The 23776-nt window shown below is 41.4% G+C and overlaps 1 protein-coding gene across 3 annotated transcripts in view; it reads left to right on the forward strand.

Moving 5' to 3' along the window:
• The window catches only part of SCUBE1 (signal peptide, CUB domain and EGF like domain containing 1), a gene marked incomplete at its 5' end in the record, with an annotated part of 297483 nt that overhangs the window by 213660 nt on the left and 60047 nt on the right, over nucleotides 1-23776 (forward strand). For all 3 annotated transcript variants that reach the window (XM_084618019.1, XM_084618021.1, XM_084618020.1), the window contains one exon: nucleotides 4719-4841. In XM_084618019.1, the coding sequence (XP_084474145.1) occupies nucleotides 4719-4841 (123 nt within the window). The remainder of the gene's footprint in view (nucleotides 1-4718; nucleotides 4842-23776) is intronic.

A 23776-nucleotide genomic window follows, 5' to 3' on the forward strand; every position in this document is an offset into this window, starting at 1 on the left:
GCCTGTAAAATTTGCTTCTGGGTCCAAAATCCTCGAATGGTTTGGTTTGTTTGGATGCAGGTGTTTTGATCTATGCCTATATCTAAATCTAATAGTTATTTATTTCTCCTAAAGGGTAATGATATCATTCAAGATGATTTTCCTACCTTTGTATTAACCACATTTTAAAATCTTATTTTATTTTAATTTTATAAAAATCATTGAGAGGAAAAAAATGAGACACTTCGGGAGCTAATGGGACTTAATTTAGAAGCTTGAGTGCAGAAGTTGTTGCCTCTACCCCTCCTTCCACAAAATAATAAATATGACCTGATATTCCTTTGACTAGTAAATTCTAATGCCCTAGTGGTTTTTATCTGTAGTGTGTTTTCCATTTCTACCTTGCTGCATGTTCCTCAGTGTCTATAATTCAGCGTTTGCGGTGTGTCAATCACATGGATGAGTAAAGAATCACTTAATGACGCTGACTTACTGCAATAAAAAAAGAGCCTTCAGGGTTTCATTATTAATACATTTTAAACCCATCACACACCTTAGTCTGCATATTTGAAATGAATGGCAGGTTGTCTGAGCAAAGCAATCTTCAAACACTTCAGTTTTCAAGGCACTTTAAGTACCCACCCCCGTGGAAGAGTGTACCATTTCTGCATTTTCACATTCCTTGGGATACTGCAGAACAGAAAGCTGTGGATAGAGAAAAAGAGAGAGAACTGAAACCTCTTGAATGTAATCTCTGTTACCACCTGAAAATGGTACACGCAAAAATCAAAGGCAGTTTGATAGTCCTCATTCAGACAAAGCTCCATTAACTTCACTGGGATGTTTGACTGAGTAATGAGTGCAGGAATTTTCCTAAATGCCGGGCATTTAGTGATCAATTTCCACGAGGTATTATTTTTTCTTTCCATGATTTATGTGAATATAGAAGATACAGTGAAGAATAGACATTTTTTGGAGACGTGGTGCAATTCACATCAGCTACTTGGACACACTGAGGTTGGGCACCAATCGGTTTAAAGATAAATGAGGCCCTCACCCTTTCACACAAGCGGGACCATTTGTTATTTTCACATGCCTCATAACAAGAGTTATTTATTGCTGTGGAAAGAAAAATAGTGGGGATATAGGCTTGGTGCAATTTATATGAACCAGTCAGACATGATATGGTTGGATACTGTTCACTTTCAAATGAAATGCAGAATGCGCTGCCCTCCATAGAGTGAAATAATTTTTACATGCCTTGTCAATCTCGTTATGCCCATGGAAAGAAATACAGTGAAAGCAGAGACATGGCACTATTTATGTTTTTTAGAATGTTTTTGCAGTTAACAGTTTTGACCTCCATTGTGTTTTAAAGGTCCTGGTTTCGAAAGGCCGCACAAAAACTCACCCCCACAGTCAGTATTTCAACTAAAAGGCTTAAAAAGTATCAAAGTCATGTGGGGGGTAAGGGAGAGGTTCTCTTTCTTTGGACTCTCTCTGTTTCACCCAAATCCTGGTCCAGATTCTCTGCTGGTATAAATTTGAAAAGCTGTATTTTCAATGGAGCTACACAGATTACACCAGCTTAAGATCTGACTCTCTGAGTTCAGGAAAGTTTTAGTTAGATCCCATATCATCTTCACAGACCCTGAAAGAAAAGCTAAATGCTACTAGAATTTGGTTTCAAACACGGTGAAATACAATGGTCATCATTAACAAGTCAGTCCTCCTCCACAGTTACCCCACCATGTTGTCTGAGACTCAGCAGTGATTTCCTATTCAGAGTACATGCGCTCAGAGTATAGGGCAATGTAGCAGCTCAGATATCAGTGTGTTTACCATGAGTAAGAGATACCTTCTTCATGATGGGTAACTACTATGTGTACAGAACATGACGTGTTATAGTTAACATATAATCAGGAATTCCTTTTTGGCTAAGATTTTTAACTTGGCTTGGAGATTTTTATAATCTGTAGTTATATATACCCTAGGAAAGCTTGATGATTGGGATCACCTGGTCTTGAACAGTGATGGTCTTCCATCACGAGATCTGTAAAGCAATCCCAACTGTGCAGAATGGGATTGGAAAGAATTGTTAATAAGACTGCAAGCACTTGCAGAGGAAATAAATCAGTAGGACTTGTGATGTATTGTTATTGTTATTATTAAGATGGGACTGTTTTAGCCACAATTTGACATCAAATGGGATCTGTCTCCAGTCTTTAGGGCCATGATATTCTGAAGTTCAGTCCAGGGTTTCTCTTTGCTAAAGGCCAACATTTTCAGATTTGGAAGCCTAAAGCTACTGTTTTAGACACCTGACTACAGGGACTCAGTTTGAAAATGTATAGCCAAAGAACTCACTCCAGTTGTTTGTTACACTGATTCAACCTGGAAAGATCAGCTTGCATGTAACATGCAAGTAAGGTTTCTTCTCTTAACTCAGTTTTATCAGTGTGTTGCCAATGCATAAAGAATTCAACTAGCCTTCCAAAAATCACATAAGGATTGATTCTGCCATTATTCCCATTGAGTAGTATCTCATTCTGTGAATAGTCCCATTAAAATCAATAGGGCAACTTGCAATGTAAGGTACTACTCCACATTAATAATGGCGTTTCAGAATCAAGCCCACAGTAAAGCTCACCCTTACGCCCAGAGTTTTTAGTATCAACCCACTGGATCACGTCTTCCTCCTTTGTACTTGTCATATAAGTATCAAATGAGAAAACTCTTCTAACTGCAAATGCAGTTCAAGCATCTGCCTCCCTTACTCACTCTGAATAGTAGCTCACTCTGTTGTCTCCAGTGGGACTACACCTGGAGGAAGGTACTACTAAGAGAAAGAGTGAGAGAATCTGGCTCTCACTGATTAAAAGTTATATTATACTGTACATGATCCAGGTTTAAGTTCTAACTCAGTTATTCTTCTGCTGTCATATTTTGTTGCTCTATATATCCAGAAATATTACACAGTAGCAGGCATAACTACTTACAAATACCACCCTACATTCTCACAGTAATTACATGTCTTTTTTAAAGATTTATTTACTTGTTTGCTTATTACATGTATTAATAATAATTTAATCAAGCATTTCTTAAAAAAATAATCACCTCAAAATCTTCCTCTCTCCCCTATATATCAAAGTAATTATTTTTAACTGCACCAGGTCACTCAACAGCCCTATTCATATCTTTGGCAGATTTCCATTTCGATGTGATCATTCTTTTAACACCTAGACTTGCTCTTAGCAGGATTTGTTTTTTAAATGGCCAATTGATATTCCTAAAAGTTTCCAAGTTTTGCTGGTAAGAGGCTTCCTGGATCACTGGGAAAATCACTCTCCAAGATCATGTCAGGTCTTGTTTCCTTCACAGAAGAATATACTGCACTGTGTGTGTGTGTAACATTACCTCTCCTGTCCTGTTGTATAAAATCTCAAAGAAAGGCATATATAGTTTGCTCTTTGGTTCTCTTTAACAATTAGCTGTTTTCAAATGAGTTGTGAACCCACAGTCCTTAATCTGGGAGAGGACAGCTAACATGGCAAATATTGCAATGGAGGTTCAGGGAAGTATGATGGTTCTGTTATGCAAGGCTTAACAGGATGGAGAAGGGAGAAAACTTTTCTTAGAAAAGTTGGGGCAGGGAAGTGGAGCTTCCAGCTTGACAAAGGAAGCAGATCTGTTCTGACAGAGCCCTTCACAACACTTTGGTAATTATTTTAAGTGAGACACACTTGATCCTGCACTTCATATATGCACATGACTCCCAAATGGAGTTAATGGGAATATTGCATACATAAGCATGCGACAAACAACAACATGCACTAATTCAAAGTCTGCCCTGCATTAACAGTGAATTAGGAAAGGTAGACATAGGGACTAATGGTATTCAGTGGACCCTGTATTTACACCAGAGACAAAAATCACATATTTTCTTAAGTGTTCTTGTAGATGTGTTGGTCCCAGAATATTAGAGATACAAGGTGGGTTAGGTAATACCTTTTATTGGACCAACTCTGTGTAAGAACTCTGTGTAAACCTGAAAACTTGTCCCTTCCACCAACGGAGGTTTGTCCAGTACAAGATATTACTTCACTCATCCTGTCTCTCCCATATTTTTTAATCATTTTTTAAATTTTTCATGCGAATTTAGTTCCTAATAAAGGTTCTAAACCGACAGCTATGGAGACTGAAGTCTTCTGTGTAACCACAGGAGCAGGTATGTCTGAGCAGCGGACGCGTATGCTTCCCTGCCTATTTCCACCAAAGTACCTCAGCCAGATTGATCTAAAGGTACCACCTCTATGAGACAGAAGTAGTTCAGTCTCAAGACCATTCAATCCTTCACCTCTGTTAGAGAGCCAATAAGAGTGGGAAGAGGGAATGTTTTGGTGATATTATTTCGAAAGACAAGGTGGGTGAGGTAATATCTTTTATTGGACCAACTTCTGCTGGTGAGAGAGACAAGATCTGGCACTTACACAGAGCACTTCTTCAGGTGTGCATAACTCAAAAGCTTGTCTCTCTCTCACCAACAGAAGTTGGTCCAATAAAAGATATTATCTCACCCACCTTGTATCTCTAATCTCCTGGGACTCACACAGCTACAACAACACTGCATACATATTATTTCTAATCAGACAGCTGTATAGTTGGGAACTGCACAAGCTCCCATATTCCTATCATTATTCTAGAAAGTAAACTAATCTTTTCCCATCCGTTCCTCACAGACATTGATGAGTGCTTGGTAAACAATGGTGGCTGTGACCATTTCTGCCGAAACACTGTTGGTAGCTTTGAATGCAGCTGCCAGAAGGGCTATAAACTACTAACAGATGAACGAACCTGCCAAGGTAATATTCTTTTATTCTGTTTTTATAAAGTGAATCTTTAATTTGAATGAATCTGTTTGTTTTTAAATCATTTCTATTGCAGATTGTAATCACAAATCGTAGAACTTTAAGCCAGCGAAGACGTATTAGGTGACTATTCTCTAGGGGCTGATACAAGAGTTTTTTTACAGTGTCATTTCTAATGCTATGTCCAGTCTAGGTTTTAACGTCTCTACTAATAGGAATGGCATGCAATTGCAGTAAGTCTAAGAGAAGCCTAAGCATCAGTGTGGTGTAGTGGAATAAGCACAGGTTAGGGAACCCTGAGTTCTAATCCAAGTTCTCCACTAATTTGCTGTGTGCCACTTGGCAACTCCTATAACCTTTCTGGGACTGGTATTTATCTCAGTTACACTGGGTTAAATCCAGAGTAGGCCAATGGGTTTATAGTATTGGAACTGAAATAAGAATCTGGCCTCTGTCTTTATCCTGATTTTACAGACGGGGGATTATGAGACTTACTTACATACTTCACAGTGATATTGTGAGAATTTAAAATACACTTCATATATGTTATATTGATTATTTGCTGCATGCATTGTCATTGGTCAGATGAGTCACATGGTATTGTTTCTTTTCCTCGACTAGTTGAGCACATACCCATTTCCAACAAACTCATGCATTACAATTCAATTTCTGCAAACATTTGTGCAAATGAAACTTGACTGCTAACATGTTCCCAGGAGATAACAGAAAAGGTGAATGTACATGGCCAGAGGGAGGGCAATTTAAAAATGTAAGGAAATATTCATGGAAATTGTTTTTCAGGAGATGCCCATCTCTATTACTAAGTGAATGTTTGCATAGTGTTTGGAATGTGTAATGGGATATACATAGTACTAAACAGTATTATTATTTTGGGGTTTCTGATACTTCCCCATTACTCATCAACAAAAGGAAGGGAGAACTGTTTTTAAGGATACACAAGCAATTTCAAAAGACTTTCCATTGCATCTCATTGGTTCTGCCACTGTCTGGAAAGCCTACCTCACCCTAACTGTGTGGTTAGACACAGGGGAGTCACAGCAAAGTTGACTAGTGCTGGGCAAAGCACAGACTGGCACAGTTTGTGCCACATGACCAGACAGGAATAGCACTGCAGGATTGTGTCAGACAAGGACAGTTTGGCAGGTGTGGAATGAGACACTAAAAATAGGGACAACAGTTTTTTAAAAGGAAGACTCTCTTCATCACACAATTAGGGTGAAAGCAATAGATTTAACAGCCATGATAGAAAACAGTAATTCATAGTAATACTTGAAACCCATTAGTCTGGATCTTCTCTCACCTGGTTTAAAGAGAATGTCACTCCACTGAAGCCAATGTAATTACACCAGTGTAAAACTTGAGAGAGAAATCAAGCCTCATATTTCTGCTATGCAGGCTCTGGCACAAAGGAAGAGAAGGACTGGATTTATTTGTATAAAGCTGATGGTCACGATTCAAAGATTTATTAAATGGAGTTTTAAATGTTCCTACAAATAATGATGAGATATTTTGGGTGCTGACAGGAAAACGAAGGCATCACTTCAACAGTCAGAACTTGTTCACCTGCGTTTGGTTTATCCATGTGCCTGGGTTTCTGAAAGAGGGCGTTGATAGTGAACATTTATATTTTGGATGCTATTAACAAAACTATATTTAAGGGGGTGATGGTTTTTTCCTCCATTTTAAAATCCTCCTTTTATTTGCTCACAGCTTTTTCAATCCACATCCCTTTTGATCTGATATATGTGATTAAAGTGCTGTTAAACATTTAAATTAATAAAAAATATTAAATTGATTAGGATTGGTTTTAGCCTCTTAGTTTGCATAATTGATATTAGACTTTGACAAAATAAAAATATATCTACTGTTACTAAGAAGAATTGATTAGTACTAGATATTACAGCTGATCTGTGTGTAATTTGCCAAAACTTAATATATTTTAAAATCAATTTAAAAAGTGTAAAGACACAAGTTTTGGCTATCCTTCCAAAAGTGATATCTGAACCATTCTTCTCCCTTTCATGTGATCAGACAGAGTGCTGGCCTGAAAATATGAACATTTTTCATTCCCAGTGGTCTGAGGTGAAGTGGGGTGGGGGGCACTTTGTATCCTCTGGGCAGTGCTTTGACTGGACATGTCAATTTGCTCCTAATCTATTGGTGTAACAGGTACATCACTACAAGTCCAAAGGATTCCTGGGACAGAGAAGTTGCTCCAATCCCAGAAGTTTTGATTCATCATATTATGAAATAGGAGAGAAGCAAGTTTTTTCCTGTTTGATGCCTGAGATATTTAGGCCCTAAAGACAGATTACAACAAAACAGCATGATGCTTGCTTCGAGGAAGAGAGTGATTTGTGATTATTTAGCTCCTGTCTGGTGCTTCAAGAGATAATTGGTGAACTCATGCAATCAGTATGACTGCTGATGATGAATGAAGGGAAGCTAATAGAGATCAAGGAATCACTGAAGTGTGAATCACCTGTATTTTGTTTTGTACTCTGTGGAGAAAATGTAGTCAGTGGAAATGGTTATAGCTTTAAATGGTAGGCACTGGAGAAAAAAGTGATCTGAGGTTGGTGACAGTTGCATTATAAATCTTTCTGGTTTTTCTGGTAATTGCTGGGAAAGGCTAACCTTAAAAGTGTTGTTGTGACAGTCATGGAAGCTTCTTTTGGGTGCTTTGGCCCTTCCACGGTGTGAATCACGAAGCTTTAATTTCTATTTATGGAAGAGCATGTTGTTGTTCATGTTGTTTACAATTTTTAAATTCATTTTTCCTATACTTAATGGTTATTATGATTATTGTTGTGACTTTTATTTTGCGTCCAATGTTGCCTTCCATCTGAAGATCTCATTTTATAAAGAAAGAATAATTTCAGTTACGAATTAGTATATTTGAAGAGTTGATTTGGGAATCAGTCATGAAGGGAATGGTTGTTGCACTATGTTTTACTCAGAATCAATGTATCTTTTTTGGTTTTAGTCCTGTTCTAAATGCATCTGGTTTAGATAGCTCCTTAATTTGGAAGGTTATTATAGAGGCTCATCTGCAGATTAAGGTAGTGATCCTGCAATCCTTAGACAAAATGCTCATTGAAATGAATGGGAATTTTGCCATATTAAGGGCTACAGAATCAGGCTCTAATTGTGTCCATGAGTATTAGTTTCTTAGTTACAGAGAAGTACCAGTAGAAGCAGTGGTGGATTAGCCATTGGGCCAATAGGGCCCGTGCCCAGGATCCCTGGTCAACTGGGGGGCCCTGTAAAAAAATCCACCACCAGGTGACGGAAGCCCAGAGCCCCAGCTGCTGGGCGGACAGGTCAGGGGAAGCCCCCAAACCTGCCCCCTCCCCAGTGGCTCCTGATTCCACCCAAAACCACAGATTGGGAAAGCCTCCCTCCCCCCCAGCAGCCCCCGACCCTGTCCCCGGCAAAAGCCATGGGGCTGCAGGGGATGCCCCCACTCCTGACCCCCCCCACACCGGCAGAAGCACCAGGCAAGTAGTGCGGGAGAAGCCCCAGCGCCCCAACCCTGGTCCCCCGCAGAAGCACGGGGGAGGGAAGCCCCAGCACCCGGACCCCTGCTCCAACCCTGCAACTGGTGGAGCTCTCACTCCCCACTGCGGCCCCAGGGCCGCGGCATGGGGACAGAACTTCTCCAGTCTTGGAGCCGAAGTGTGGAGGGGGGTGGCAGAAAGGAGCAAGACGAGCAAGCTGCAGTGGTGGGGTGGGCTGGGGGGGACACTGTGTGGAACAGGGGCAGGCCCCAGGAAAGGGGTGGAAAGGGGTGGGGTTGTGGACAGGGCCACAGGCAGGAGTGGAATGGGGGCAGGGCTGCAGGCAGAAGTGGTGGGGAGGGATCTCCCACTTGCTCTGGCCCAGGGCCCCAGGAAACTTTCATCCACCTCTGGCTGAAGGGGAAAAACCTGCAGACGTACAGATCTTGCTACAAGTATTTTTTTGACTAACGGATGCAAAATGTAAATTAACTGTTGCTGCTGCTGCTTTTCCTTACTATTTCCATTGTTGTCATCACTCAGTAATTTACATTTTTCCGTCAAGGGCACTTAATGTGAAACTCTGAGGTTCGCTCACTTTGCCCCATTTCTTTGTAGTCTCTTCATTATAGGTTCCTGAGCCAGCTTTAAGATATTAGGGAAACCTAATGTGATTCGTCTTTAACTGACCTGCTTCTATCTGTTTATATGGCTCCCATCACTATAGTATCTGAATGCCTCACGCAAAAATATACTCAGAACACCTGAGGTTTTAGTTTGCACCAGCAGTGTCCACACAGGCAAATTACAGCACAGCACATTGGGGCATGCTGCAGTTCACACCCCCATAGTCTGACCTGGGGGATGGCGGCATCTAGATGTAGCTGAGTCTCAGTCCTAATTCCTTAACCATAAGACTGCCTTTCCTACTAGAGAGACACAAAATGGGTGAGGTAATATCTTTTATTGGACCAACTTCTTTTGGTGAGAGAGAGAAAAGCTTGAAGAAGAGCTCTGTGTAAGCTTTTCTCTCTCTCACCAAAAGAAGTTGGTCCAATAAAAGATATTACCTCACCCATTTTGTGTCTCTCTAGTAGGAAAGGCAGTCTTATGGTTAAGGAATTAGGACTGAGACTCAGCTACATCTAGATGCCGCCATCCCCCAGGTCAGACTATGGGGGTGTGAACTGCAGCATGCCCCAATGTGCTGTGCTGTAATTGAAGAAGAGCTCTGTGTAAGCTCTTCTTCAAGCCTCTCTCTCTCGGCAGGAGAAGTTGGTCCAATAAAAGATATTACCTCACCCATCTTGTTTCTGTAATATCCTAAGACCAACACGGCTACAACAACACTGTATGCATTTCCTCCTACAGTGTGTTAACATGATGAAATGAAAATTCATTGGTGTCAGACATTTTGAAACCTGCTGATCACTAGGCCAGTTGAGTTCAACATTAGCAAACGGTGCAACTCATATGATATACCATGTAATGGATGTGGAAAATGGTTTGCATTTATTTGTTTGTGGCCAAACCATTTTCAGCCCTGGTTGTGGGATGAACCTGCTGTTAACACACAGTGTATATCTCTGATGATTTTCTAGGGCAGTGCTTCTCAGCCTTTTCCATACTGCAGCCCCACATGCATGTTACCACAGATTTTTTTTTTTGTTTCCTCTCCTGCTGCAGCCACCAGGCTTGAGAACCCATGTTCTGATACAAACAGTCCTGTACTGAGATGCTGCTTTCCCAGAGTCCCTATTTTAGGTGATCAAACTTAAATTAGGAGTTGTTTGGGTTTTTTGTTTTGTTTTGTTTTTTAACAATGAAGACATATGTATAAATTACTAGTTATTTTAACAATGCTCTTGAATTTAAGAGGTTGGAAATTCTTCAGTTCAGGGAACATGCCTTAGCATGTATTTGTATAGCACCTAACACAAAAGGTCCAAGTCTTGATCAGGGTCTTTGACATAACAGAAATATTAAATAATAACTAGAAGATCATGTATTTGTAATGTGTCATCAATAGCAAGAAAACAACCAGGATTCGTTTTCAGACTACAACAACTACAAAATAGCAAGCAGATTGTTTGGAGCTACCATGAATCCCTACGAGCATGGCCTTAATTAGCTTAATCCTTGGACAATATGAGTTTAAAGCCAGTTAACTTAATTGCTTATTCAGTTTCTGTTTGTTGTGCAGTGATCTTGAAAAAAATTCAACAATAAGCACTCTCTCTGCTTCACTGAAGTTCAGGCTTCATTAAGCACCCAGAAAAATGTGCAAAATGCTATCACAAATAACAATTTTCTTTTCCTGCTGTAGGCAATGCCTTTTGCAAGGAAAGGCAATGTGCACGTTTGCCAATACTCTGAGGGGGCAGTGGAAGGGGAGAGAGCATAAGTTACATTCAGGAAAGGAGCCGTTAGTGGGAAAATCCATTGATTAATGTGTAATACCTTAGTCAGATAAATATTTACCAAAAAAAATACCACAGAACCCTCATATAGGATGAAATTCACCTCTATGCAGAGGGGCAGCACAAGGCTTATGCACCACTCCTGTTCCACCTACATCCTCAAAACAGAGCTTAAATGGGACTTAAGTGGTTCAAAGGTCTTGTACTAGCACAGTTTTATCCATAATGAAGCCTGGGCGGGGGACAAATCACCAAAAAAATGAATTGATACAGACTAGTTCTGTAAAAGGAGAGGGCATATCTGGCACCTGGACACCTCTGCTCTTCACCTCAGAGAATGCTGGGAAGGCCTCTCTGGACCCTTTGCATTTGCAGGGGGCATTAAGAGCTAGAGGAGCTTCTAGAAGACTGCCTGTTCTTTCCCATAGGGTAACAGCACTCCCTGTTGACTGATAGTTAATTATTTTTGGTTTATTACTTTTTACAAGATTTTAAAAGAATGTAATGATTTGTTCGTCTTTTGTAATTAGTCATTAGAATACAGTGTCTCAAATTCTGCTGTGAGTCACACCAGATATTTACCCAGAAGAATTGCAGTGATACCAGTTTACCCCCAGGGTAACCAACAGCAGAATTTGGCCCAGTATCTTCATATTATACTGATGTTTTCTCCTATGTAACTGTCCTAAGCCACATTCTGCAGTTTTTTTATCACCTCAAAGCTGCCCAGCAAAGGCTTCCAGGTCTCAGTATGACTGGTGGGTTTGTTTTGATTTTTGTTTTTTAATTTCTTTCTTTCTTTCCTTAGAAAAAAAGGAAGAAACTAAAACTACCAGCATCTCCACCAGTATATTTTGATATATAATTGAGGTTTGTTTAATCCAGGGGTTCTCAAACTGGGGGTCGGGACCCCTCAGGGGGGCCGTGAGGTTATTATGTGGGGGGTTGCGAGCAGTCAGCCTCCACCCCAAATCCTGCTTTGCCTCCAGCATTTATAATGGTGTTAAATATATAAAAAAAAGTGTTCTTAATTTATAAGAGGGGAGTTGCACTCAGAGGCTTGCTATGTGAAAGGGGTCACCAGTACAAAAGTTTGAGAATCACTGGTTTAATCCCTCCTAAGCCTAATTTGTTACTGAATTTCTGTCTCTGAGATGCTCAAGTGCATCCTCCTGCAAGTGCTAATGCCGGCTTCAACATGATTTATGAAAGAGAATTTACAGCCCTGAAATGGAGAGACTAAGGGCACTGTCCAGGGCCAGGCATATGGCGGGTAGATGCTTTACAAGTTTCCCTATGGAACTCTGCCAGCAAACTACAATCCTGACCTGCTGGGCAGCTCAAACCTGGCCTGACCCTCTGTTATTCTGTCGTGGGCTGCATCGGAGCAGAATGGCAGTTGTGCCAAGTTGTGTGATAGTTTTGGGATGTGGTACTGGACAGACATCTATTAAGGACTAGAATTAATTTTCCCATCCCACCTCCTGCCCAGTCCAATCCATTTTCACTTTTGTTCTTAAATAAGATTTGAACCTAGGCCTTCAAACTTTCTGTGTTAACCCATTGCACCATAGATCCACACTCCCAATCCTAAAATAATTCAGCTAAATCAGATGCTGAGCTTTCCTGATTGCTAAATTCTAACGTCAGTGGTTTTAGTTTCAGGGAGGTTGACGTGATTAGAACTATATGTGCTGGGTTTGTGTTCAGTATGTTGACAGAGAAATGTTTCACATAGGATGCCATTACAGAATTGTCAACACAACCCTTCCTCTTATTCCGGGATAAAGAAAAATAGTACCGTTTCCAAGCACAATAATTGTGTGGGATCCAAAAGCACTATGTATTAATGGCACATTGATAGGACACCTAAATCCCCAATAAGGCTGTATCCATCTATTCACTTATTTGTATAAAACAGGCATTTCAGTGCCTAAGCGCTGATCTGAGCTTTCAGTTGCAAGATTTTGAATGGTCTGGAGCACACTTGTGTGTGGATACAAAGTGCTCTAGGAGGTTAGTATAAGTTTTTAGCATGGTAAATTTTTCTAGTGTATGCAAGGGCCAGATGACTCGCAGAGTGAAAAAGCAAGTTAGTCATTCCACCAGCATGCGAGCAGGCAAATTATCACTTCCAAGTTACCATTTGAACCTGTTTCTGATTAAAAATGTTGATGCTCTTTCCTAACTTAAAAACAAGCAAATGTAAAATAATAATCATTTTACTCAGCCTTCCTCTTTCATTCTTAGCTGGAAATGTGGTAAGCAATATTACTGTGGCATAGTCCCTTGAGGTCGGACAGGAGGGCAACACAGGGGTACCGGAGGAAAGTCATACTATTTGTTTCTTTAAAAAAATATTTGAAATAGATTTTTACCTCCGCCCACACAAACCCCTGTTTGAGCTGTGATCCTAGTGGTCAGGTTTAAACTTCATCCTGTGGAGAGGAGTGTAAGAATGCCTTCAAGACTCAGTCTGTTCCCTTGAGAGGGAAGGGAATACCACAGTAGGTGTGGATTCCACAGAAACTGGGCTTAGCAGCTGGAACACCTACACGCCCTCTGTCTGACTTTTACCCCAGCCTGCATGTTTGTTTGCTATACTCATGAGGAAATGCTGCACATTTCAGGTCTTCAGCTATTGAAGAAAATATACTGAGCTTGAGTCTGCTTCTCAATTAAATCAGGCATAAGTCCATTGAAATCAACAGAGTTATACTGATATTAAAGTAAAGAAGCTGACAATAATTATTTTGTGTTACAGCTTGAGTAGAGTGGATTGTACAATATAATGACTGGTACATCCAGGGCCAGATTAACCCATTACTGAGCCGTAGGCAAACATAAGCTTCTGGGCCCCAGCTTCTAATATGAATAACAACAACTGCCCTGACACACTGTCCTGCCTAGAAAAAATGATTTTGTTGCATAGGTCTTAGAGCTGAGGGGCAGGAGGAGGGGCCCACCTGGGCCATGGCCCGATCGCTTTTAAGTAAGTACATGGACAGAATCTGCTTAAGACACAAGGTTGCATCGCCACTCATGTTTAGCGCCAGACTCCCTCTGTTATGATGGCGGGAGAAATGTGCTAAATTTGATCAAGGGGCACTGAAACCTGGAGCAGAGGGCCACAGCACCGCTTGGGTTTGGTCTGGCCAGCCCTCCATTGTCACACGCACAAATCTGGGCCCTATGCATTTGCCTGTGCGTTAATCTAGCCATCGGTGCACCCAGATGGTGTAAAACATAGTGACCAGAGTTAGGCTAATGTACAAAAACCAGCCAAGAGGCTGGCCCAGTTTGTTTAATTATATGCATATTTCACTGAAATGGCTGCACGCAGTTATGATGGCTCAGCTGTGAAAGTGCCAAATGCACTAGTCAGACTCAGCAATGTGCTGGAGCGGCTCTTGGGAGTCCCTTGTCAAAATTCTGCCACCTAATGAAAAGAAAGATTGACGTTATTTCCCTGCCTCGAATTATAGCTCACTCCTTATTTGGATGCTGTCTTTCCGAGAGAGATTTTATTCCTGCGCCTCATAAAAACGCTTCTAAATGTCTTGCTTTTGGCACATACCAGATTGTTCCAAGTGTGAGGTTGTTTTTTTAAATGTCTCAGTGGAGCCGCCTGCAGATTGAACAGTCTGTTTATATCATCAATACTGGGCCTAACTCGTATTCTTAGTCCTTACTCTTGAGATCAAGGGTTGCAGGATTGGACCCTCAAGCAATATATGGCCCAGGCACCAAGTGGAAACATTTCCAGTAAGTGCACTCAATATAAGTTGTTTGCCAAGTGATGATACCTCCCAAGTTGGCTGTGGTTGGTTGGGAGAAAGTGGTTCTGCTTCAAGGTGAAAACAAATAAATAGATTCCCCTGTCCTTCAAGCCTCCTCTCTGCAGCACGTGCACACCTGCTCCACAATAAGGTGACCCCTAGTTTGGAAGGGATATCAAACCTCACATTTCAGGGTGTTAGCCAATCTCTAACTATTATAAATCATCCCTTACCCCTGTCCACAGCCCCCACTTCCAGAGTCACAGCCCCGCTCCTGGCCCCAGCTCTGGGAGAGTGGGGGGATGGACAGGGGTAAAGGGGGGTGTGAGGTAAAAAGTTTGGGGACCACTGGCTTTCAGCACCCCCACTGTAAAAATGTTCCAGCACCACTGGTTGTGTTGTGGACTAGAATTGTGTTCAATGTTCTCTCTAATTTTTGACAGGCTGTGTGCGCAAAAAATTTCTTCTGTGCAAATTTTTGTGCTTCTGTGCAAATTTTTGTGTGCACGGTGTTTCGCCATGTATGCGGGGTTTAGAATCGTGTGCGCGCACACATGCACACAGCTTAGAGGGAACAGTGGTTATGTTATGTATTAATGAATTAGCGGGATATGAGTCAGCCTTAGAATAGTTTGAGCAAGGTGATAGCATTCTTCCACAAACAGTAATGGTGCTGGGAGTTGCAATTCATTGAGGTTTTAAAGAGAGGGTGAGTGATTGTGTTATTTAGTACACCTTAGTATGGTGAGGTAGTTGTTGCTATACACGTATAATGCAATGCAGTCAATGAGCAGGCCCCCATTGTGCTAGGCATTGTACAGCCTTGCAGTAAAAAGACAGCTCCGAAGAGCTCAGAATACTTCAGCTTTCCCATAAGTACACCTTTTGAGGGTGAGTGGATTGGTTTGGCTTGTTTTGAATGCAAATAAAAGCTCTTTAAGATCCCAAATCATTAAAGCAAGGAATGCAGGTTTCATCTCTTAGCAATGTCATCAGTTGTTGCCACATGTTCAAACGTTATGGTGATGAATTTTGAATGGATTAGATTAGATGGAAACCAAAGAACCCTGGACTCGGCTCTTAGCAGGGAAGCAAATGGTGGAGAAAGTGATTAAGCGTATTCGTAATGTTCATAAAGACTACACATAGATCCTGGAGGCGGGAAATATTGCCCCCACACAATCCCCTGTGTATGTGTCAAACTGGTACTGGTGTGGTTCCACCGCAAGGGATGGGGGAGGATTTGGGCAGCCCATGCAGAGGGGTACACATCCCTGTACCCCGCAGCACAGATCTGGAAGTTTCCAAAAGGCTGATGCACTGGGGGTCCTTGGTGGGGGGTCATGGGGTGGGGGAGTAGACAGGCATTGGACCAGTGGATCCACCCCTCACAAATCTATTTACCCCCAGTCCGTGTTGTGGGGCAGAAGGATTCCTTCATCTCTCAGCCCCTGCTCCCCTGCATATGGTCTGATCCTCAGCTTGTCTGCTTGGGGGAAGGATTTGACTCTTGCTAATTTAGGATCTCAAGAAAACAAATTAAAGTATTTTTCAAACAAACTTTTTTTGTTCACCTTCAAGACCGAGCAAGCAAGCAGCATATCCATCCATTCATAGGTCGTGCAAGTGGCCTGTCATTCTGTGTCCTGGGTCACCCAAGGAGCTCAGATTTGCAAAAAAGTGTTGTCAGTTCCCTGCAAAGAATAAAAGGAGGGGCCCAATGTTGTACTTCTTGTGTATTGCCACTAAGGCTGCCAACATTGTATTTAAAAAATAAGGGACTGTCTTCTTAGCACCCCCACCTTACTCCTCCTCCTGATATTATTATTTATTAGTAGTAGTATTAGTATTATTTATTAATCTTGTTGTAGAGAGAGGAAAAAGTAAGGGACATCCTTTGTAAAAGGGACTGTTGGCAACCCTAAGTCTGCCACTGACTTCCGCAGGAGCTTCGGGCAAACAAGGAATGCAGGATCTGGCCTATAGCAGACAAAGGGAATTTTTACCTGTTAGTTTTCAGTTGAAAATTTACTTATGTTGTAGCATTTGCTCTTCCAGCTATTTTAAATTGCATTAGGCTTGATTCTGTCCCTACCTCCCCTCATTCAAGTTGAGTAGAACCTACCCTGCAAGGAGTCCTATTGACTTCCACGTAAAGCTGGTAGGATCTGCTCCAGTAATTAGAAGGCTGCTTTGTAAAGAAAGCCTTTCCTCCTTTTAGAAATCTGTCTATAAAGCAAGTGTATCCTGGGACACAGGGAATATTGCTTGCTCAATACACAGAGGGTAAAGGCCTTTCTGTGTTTGTATCATTAGGCTGTTAAGTTGCTCTTACAGGATTGATGTGTAAATAGTGGCTTGAGAAGAGTGCAGGCTACTATACCATGTTTATGTTTGTGGGGAAACAAATAAACCTGCCTTAAGTTTCTTTTAATGCACTTCCATTCTTGATCTATAGCTTCTTCTTCCCAAGCACTTGAAGTAGTAGCGCAGTTTACTGCCATAATGGCAGTAGATAACTCGGCTTGCTTTCGCCTTGGAAAATGATTAATTTTGGAAAGGGATACATGTTTGCTCATAAAATCTTGGCAATGTTTTTGATTAAAGTACTTTGTTTTCTTAAAAACGTTGGGAAAGCATTTGACTCTAATTGCATTTTAGACTGTGCTAGCAAAACAATGGTCAGAGGATAAATGTAATGGGAGTCAGAGCCAATTGCCTCCTACTGGGTCCCATAGATTAATAAATAGAGGAGGCTGACTGTAACAAAGGCCTCGTCTAGTGGAGGCGGTGGCTGGGAAGGGTGTGAGAGAGTTAACTCAGACAAGCAGAGAACAGGAAAGCCCAAGTGCAAGGATAATTTACTGAAAAGGCCACAATCACTTTAAGCATTAATACAGCCTCCCCCCTCCACCTCCGTCTCCAATTTTTATGACTTCTTTTCTACAAAAACTGCTTCTTTCTTTTTCTTTGTCTCTCATTTCCTTTTTTTTCCCCCTCCCTCTGTTTCACTTACTATCCCAGTAGGTCAAACCCTTCCAGTAGCTTCTCATTGCTTGAAATCCTTTGTGTTGCTTCTAACGTATTGTGTCCAATGGTCACACATAAAAATACCTGTGTGAGCCAACTGGCTCAAGCTGGTCCTTATTTTGGTACCATATATAATGCTGTATTTCAAAAGCACAAGTCCAAGACAATCTGACCATAAGGCTGTAAAACAATTAATGTGATCCTTAGGCATGTGATTGGGGGTTGCAGGGCATGTGAGTAAAGCTCCACAGACGGATGGTTCACAGTCATTCTGATGCAGTCTGTTTGAAGATATTGTTTTAACTCTGGCCTAGTTATGTGAGCTATGTTAGCCCTTCTCTGATTTTCCAATACAATTCTGGACTGATAGTGTAGTTCTTCTCTGAAGACCTCAATCCTGCAAGGTGCTCAGCTCACCTCAGTTCCTATTGACTTCAAATGAGTGGTTAGCTATAATAAGCAGCATTGTTAGAGGCAGCAATGCTCTATTAGTAATTATTATTATTTATTATTTGATTCCAGTAGGCATCCATCAAGATCAGGGCCCCATCATGCTAGGCACTGTGCAAATATAGAGAAAAACATGATCCCTCTCCTTGAGGAGCTTTACAAGCTAAGGATAGGCTAGCATGGAACATACAATAAGGGGGAAAGGAAGGATGAGAGCAACTGCGATCAGATCGCACATAAGGCTAACTGAGCAGAGCTAGATACTTTCTTTTAAAATGATTTGGAATCATCATTCAAAAAATCCCAATCAGACCAACCCTCCTACCCACAGGCCCCCTTTACACCTTTGACCCTGGCCTCACTTATTAACTTTATATTATTTTATCTAGTTATTGATCTGTTTTGTTTCCCCTTCTATATGAACCATTCTCAGCAGCCTTTTGACCTGATTGTTAATTCTTTCCTTTAAAAAAATAAAGTTTCTCAAGAAGTCCCTCAGATGATGGGCCCTCTCTCTCTCCATAAACTCCTCTCCCCTGTATGGCCCCAGGGTCTCCTGTTATCTCTGCTGCTCTCTGAGAGAACACAGGTGCCAGAGAGCAGAACGTTCTTTGATCAGTTATGAAGTATGGTCTGGAGCTGTGAAGGTGTCACCAGAGCCTCCCCAATACATCACCCTTTACCCACCTACTCCCCAATTCCACAGGATGGCTGATCGAATTGCTGACATCATCAGGGCTGCTGGAGATGTAAAGGCACCACCCTCTCATGCTGCTGGGAGGCAGGGTGAGTTACACAACCCAATTCCTGGCCATGCAGGAGTATGGGGAGCTCAGCTAGTTCCCTCTCCTCACCCTCTGCTATTGCTGGCAGCTGTCGCTGCTTTTTTTTAATCTCTCCTTTAATCTCTCTCTGGAAGATGCTGGGGGCTTTGTAAAGGGTCCTCTCAGAAATTCCACTGAGGGCTGTTGCCCACATGGTTCTCCTCGGAGGGGACAGTGCTGGGGTTATGTGCTCAGGTGTACAGATGGAAGGTAGCTACTCCTTCCTGTCTGTTAAAAATATTAGACCAAATGAATTTCCTTTCAGCTAATCAGTTTACTAGATAATCTGTTGCTCTCATCTCTTGATTGCAGGATTTCTTAAATAGGTTAATTTGTTATTTTTAAAAATAACCATCATAAAAACAGATTCTTCATAATGCTACAGGGGAAAGAATAAAAACCTTTTTTCTGCCAAACAGCATTATCAGTAATAATAATAGTAATATCATATTTCATTTAAAAACTGCAGGCCAAATCCTGCAGACTTTACTCAGGCAAAACTCCGATAGATATCTTCAAATGATGCAGATCTCGGCTAAGCCACCAACGTTTTCCTGGTTGAAATTGCCAAAATGTCATGGTTGCCATTGAAAATATAAATTCTTCCTCAGTACCCAGAACTCACTTGAAAGTTCTCCCAGACTCCCAAAGCTTTCGGTGACTCAGAAATGAGCTGGTCGTTTGGTGGATGATGCGAAAAGCAGAACAGAACGCTGCTTGCCGACCTATAGCAATATTGGCTGTGCAGTGCTGACAGGAAGAAAAATGTGTGTGGGTCAGTAAACTCATTACGTATGTTTAGGAAGACACATAGGGAGCAGATATTTACCACACTAAGATGGTATTTTATAGCCCTTTTTCTGTCTGTAACTGAGCAGTAAGTGCTGAGGGAAGCATGTGGCTGATGGTGAGCTTGTGGGCTCGCTGTGGGAGAAAGAAGTGAAGTGGGCAATTTTGGAAAGAAGCTGAAGAAAAGAAGGGGACATTAAGTTGCTAGTATGTGAGATCACACAGGAGTCACTTGGAACAGAGTCTAAGGAAAGACTTGTATTTATTCTGGAGAGAGAGCAAATGATTTGGACCTACATTTTTATCACCAAGTTCCAAGATTCTTAACCCTTTGCTTTCAAATCCCAAGCATATCTCCCAGAAAGGTACAGCCACTGCTCTTTTTGATAAGGATTCATAATAGAGATAAAGAAAACTAGCAGTTGCCATTTGATGTCAAGGACTATCACCAATAGAAGTTTCTTGAATTTCCCATTGCTGTTCTCTTTGCTGGTGCTTCTAGGTAACCGGTAGTAAACTATTTCTCTGATGTTGATGATTTTGATAAGGAGAAGACAGGTCCAATTGGACCATACTATCAAAGAGAGAGCTGTCTGATATGGCTCCTGTGACCAATGAAAGAGCCAGACTATGAGTACTGTCTTTGGCATTTAACTGCAGTTGGGATTTGATTTAGAAGAGGCAGAAAAACCATCCCTGGGAACTGTTTCTTTGGAATACCAACTTTTCTAGGTGCAGAAACAACCTCCGATCCAACAAAATAATATGCAGTAAATGTCAGAGGACACCTGATGGTTTCTGAGTGGACAGGACACATAGTGCACACTATTAAGTTAAATTTTCAGCATATTGACCCAAACCAAACTTGGTTACCTAAACTCTCTACTTCGACAAAGATTATACCAAAGCACAACTTCAAAAATTAACTGATTCAGAAAACTAAAACTCCGGCTCCAAGTCAGGAAAGCATTTAAGCATGTGCTCAAGTCCTTTGATGGATAGGGAAGCTTTTCTGAATCAGATTCTAAATCATTGAGTGAAATTCTACAGCACGTGTTCTGAAGAAGGTCAGACTAAATGATCGTAAGGGTCTCTCTGGCCTTAAAATCTAAAAATCTATGAAATACCAAAATCCAGGTGTCAGCCCACTCTATTAGGGGTTGCTTGACATCTCTCAGCCCTGGACACCCACTAGAACTGATGACTGGACCTATGCAGGCCAATAATTTACAATTTTCTTTCAGAAGAATCTGAACTGCTCATTTCATTCTCATGGGACAAAATGGACATCTCAAGTTAGAATTGTACACAGTCAACAATGATATGGGTCACTGAAATGTCCTTACACCTATATGATAGCATTGGCTGATCAGCGTATTAGAGTGTTAACAGTGTACTTGGTTCTGTACAAGCACAGAAGAAGATACAGCCCCACCCCCAAAAGTTTGGGGTCAATACCACAGTAACTGAACAAAGCCTGAAAGAGAGAGGATCTGCTGATGAGCCTTCAACCTCAAGTACCAACACATTCCATTACTTATGTTATCAGGAGTGCAGAGGAAGAAACATGGAAATCCTAATAGTAAAACTCTTCAAAGATGTCCTGAGAAATGATGTAGCCACTGGATCAAGACACACCTATGTCTGGTGATAGACTTTGACCTATCCTTGCTAAATTATTCCATTTTAGGATCAAGACAGAGGTCTCTTTCCCTCCAGCTTCTCATCTCAACTCATCATCCACTGTTTGGTGTTCTTAGGGAGAGCAGGAGTGATGTTTTAAGTGAGACCTGAGGGATTAAGGAAAATGAACATAAAATTGTAGGAGACAAGGCAGAACAAGACATGTAGTAAGTGTAGTGTGTCTTGGTGCTATCATTCACTAAATGGAGGACACCATGGCATAATGCACCTTCTCATGGCCTGCTTTCATTGGGAGTTTGTGCCATGTAGCTTGAGAGTCCTTGGATGGAAAAGGGAACATTAAGAAAGAAAATGTAGAAAGCAATAAAAAGACAGCCAATTATCTTAGAATCAATCTTATGTTGTTGGTTTTTTTCCCTGAGATTCCCTAGTTTTGATGAATTACAAGAGCCAGAAGGAAGCACAAGATAAAGACTGTCTCCACACTCCTTAGGAGGTTTCCACTGCATTTTTCATGCTATTATTCCTTACAGACACAGCAGGGATCCAAATAAAGGCACCGATCCTGCTACTGGATCTATATGAGCAGACTCATGTGACTGTTCAGAGTCCCCTTGATTCCACAGGGTTCTGCATGGACTCAGAGGTGTAACTGCATGGATCCAAGTGTAGGAGCTGTGAAGCTATCACTAAAGCACACTCACAATTGCATCCCCTGTTAATAGAGTGGACTGTACAACAGAATGGGAGTTGCTGTGCTTCATCAGAACAACGGGAACTAAGAAGTTGGCCCCCCCAGCTAAGGATAGTGAATTTTGTGGATAAATTGATGCATAGCAACACATTTGAATAATGGGTAATCCAGCAGATCTAAAACTTATTTGAGTTGATGGTAACCAAGTATTCTCCATAACCCAGCTTTAACTGCTACTGAATGCCTATTCTTGAAGTTGAAAAATAGCAATTTTATCCTGTTTTGCTATCTGTCACTGAAACTGCAAAGGAAACTTCCCCTTCTTCACATCAGTCTCAATTTTTGGCATTTATATAATTAGTCACAGGTTTCCGATGATTTATTGTGTCTCCCTGCAGTAGAGCTTGAAGGTTTGTTCTGCAATTTATATGTATTTATTTGTTTTACCACTGGTTTTGAATTCTTACAGAGTTAATCATTTGTAATAAAAGGCACATTTCCCCTTGCAAGCAGAATCAATTTCCTTCAAAAGTCCTTCATTCTTTGATTAGTGCATTGCATTTGGTCTTCACTAATCACTTAGCTAACTGAAAGCAATAAAATCCTTAAATAAATAAATACTCTGAGTTGAAGTTAGTCATAATGGACAGAGTTGCCCGCTCCGGTTTTTGAAGTGCAAGATGTGGCTAAGCTACTTATACATTTAAGTTCAAATAAAAGGTATAGTAATTAATGCCAGATATTTTTCTTCTGCAGATCATTAGTACATTATTAACAGCTAAGTCTCGGCAACAAGTGAGTGGACTTGTTTGCAAGTCAGTCACGCAATAGAAAGCTCACAGGGGTGTTGTGTTTGAATTACATTTAAAGGTTTGGTTTTTCGGGAGGAGGATGCCAGCCTTCACCGGTTCTTACCCACTCAGCAGGAAAGTAATAAAATAAGAGGTTTTATATCTAGCAATAGTCTTATTATCTCTTCTTCCTTCGCTCCGTCCTTCGTTGGTTTTGTTATTGCAGACTCTGAAACATAATGAGCAGTTAGTTATAACAATAAGCTGTTTCTTTTGGTCTGTGCTGGTCTTCTGTATTAAAGAGTGGCCTTGTCAAACCCAAAGGTGATCTTGTTGGTTTGTTGGGTATGTCTACATGCCGATAAAAAACCTGTGACACCAAGTCTCAGAGCCTGGGTCAACTGACTTGGGCTCATGGGGCTATAAAACTCCAGTCGTAGACTTTCAGGTTTGGGTTAGGGCCCAGGCTCTGAGATCCTCCCCTCTCATGGGGTCTCAGAGCCTGGGCTCTAGCCTGAGCCCAACTATCTACATTGTAATTCTGTAGCCAGAAAGTCCAAGTCAACTGATCCAGTCACAGCAATGCTGGGTCTTTTATTGTATTGTCCCTCTTAAGTGACCTATCGGAGGATACTCTGATGAGTTGTGGACAGAGATAGGTCAAGTTGAGTCAGAAAGTGTGTGATATCATGAGGATCCTAGTCATATGTCTGCTGTGAGGTCATATGTTTCCTGACACTGAATCCAAGCCATCCTTTAGTGGGGAGTCTGACCTAAAGTAAGGCTTCCATTTGCTCCAGCAGCCCCTCTGACTGGGATTTGTAGGCTCACTAATGTCCCATTGGCAGCCATTTCAGGTAGTCTCTGATTGATTGTGAAATGGACAACATAGTGGGGGTAGCATCAGCTACCAGGTGGCAACTGGGGGGTGGAGAAGGAAGATAAAGTAACTGTTTTAAATACATGCATGTCTAGAAAGGGGCAGGG

The sequence above is a fragment of the Lepidochelys olivacea genome (genome assembly GCF_965140295.1).
Source record: "Lepidochelys olivacea isolate rLepOli2 genome assembly, chromosome: 1".
NCBI lineage: Eukaryota > Metazoa > Chordata > Testudines > Cheloniidae > Lepidochelys > Lepidochelys olivacea.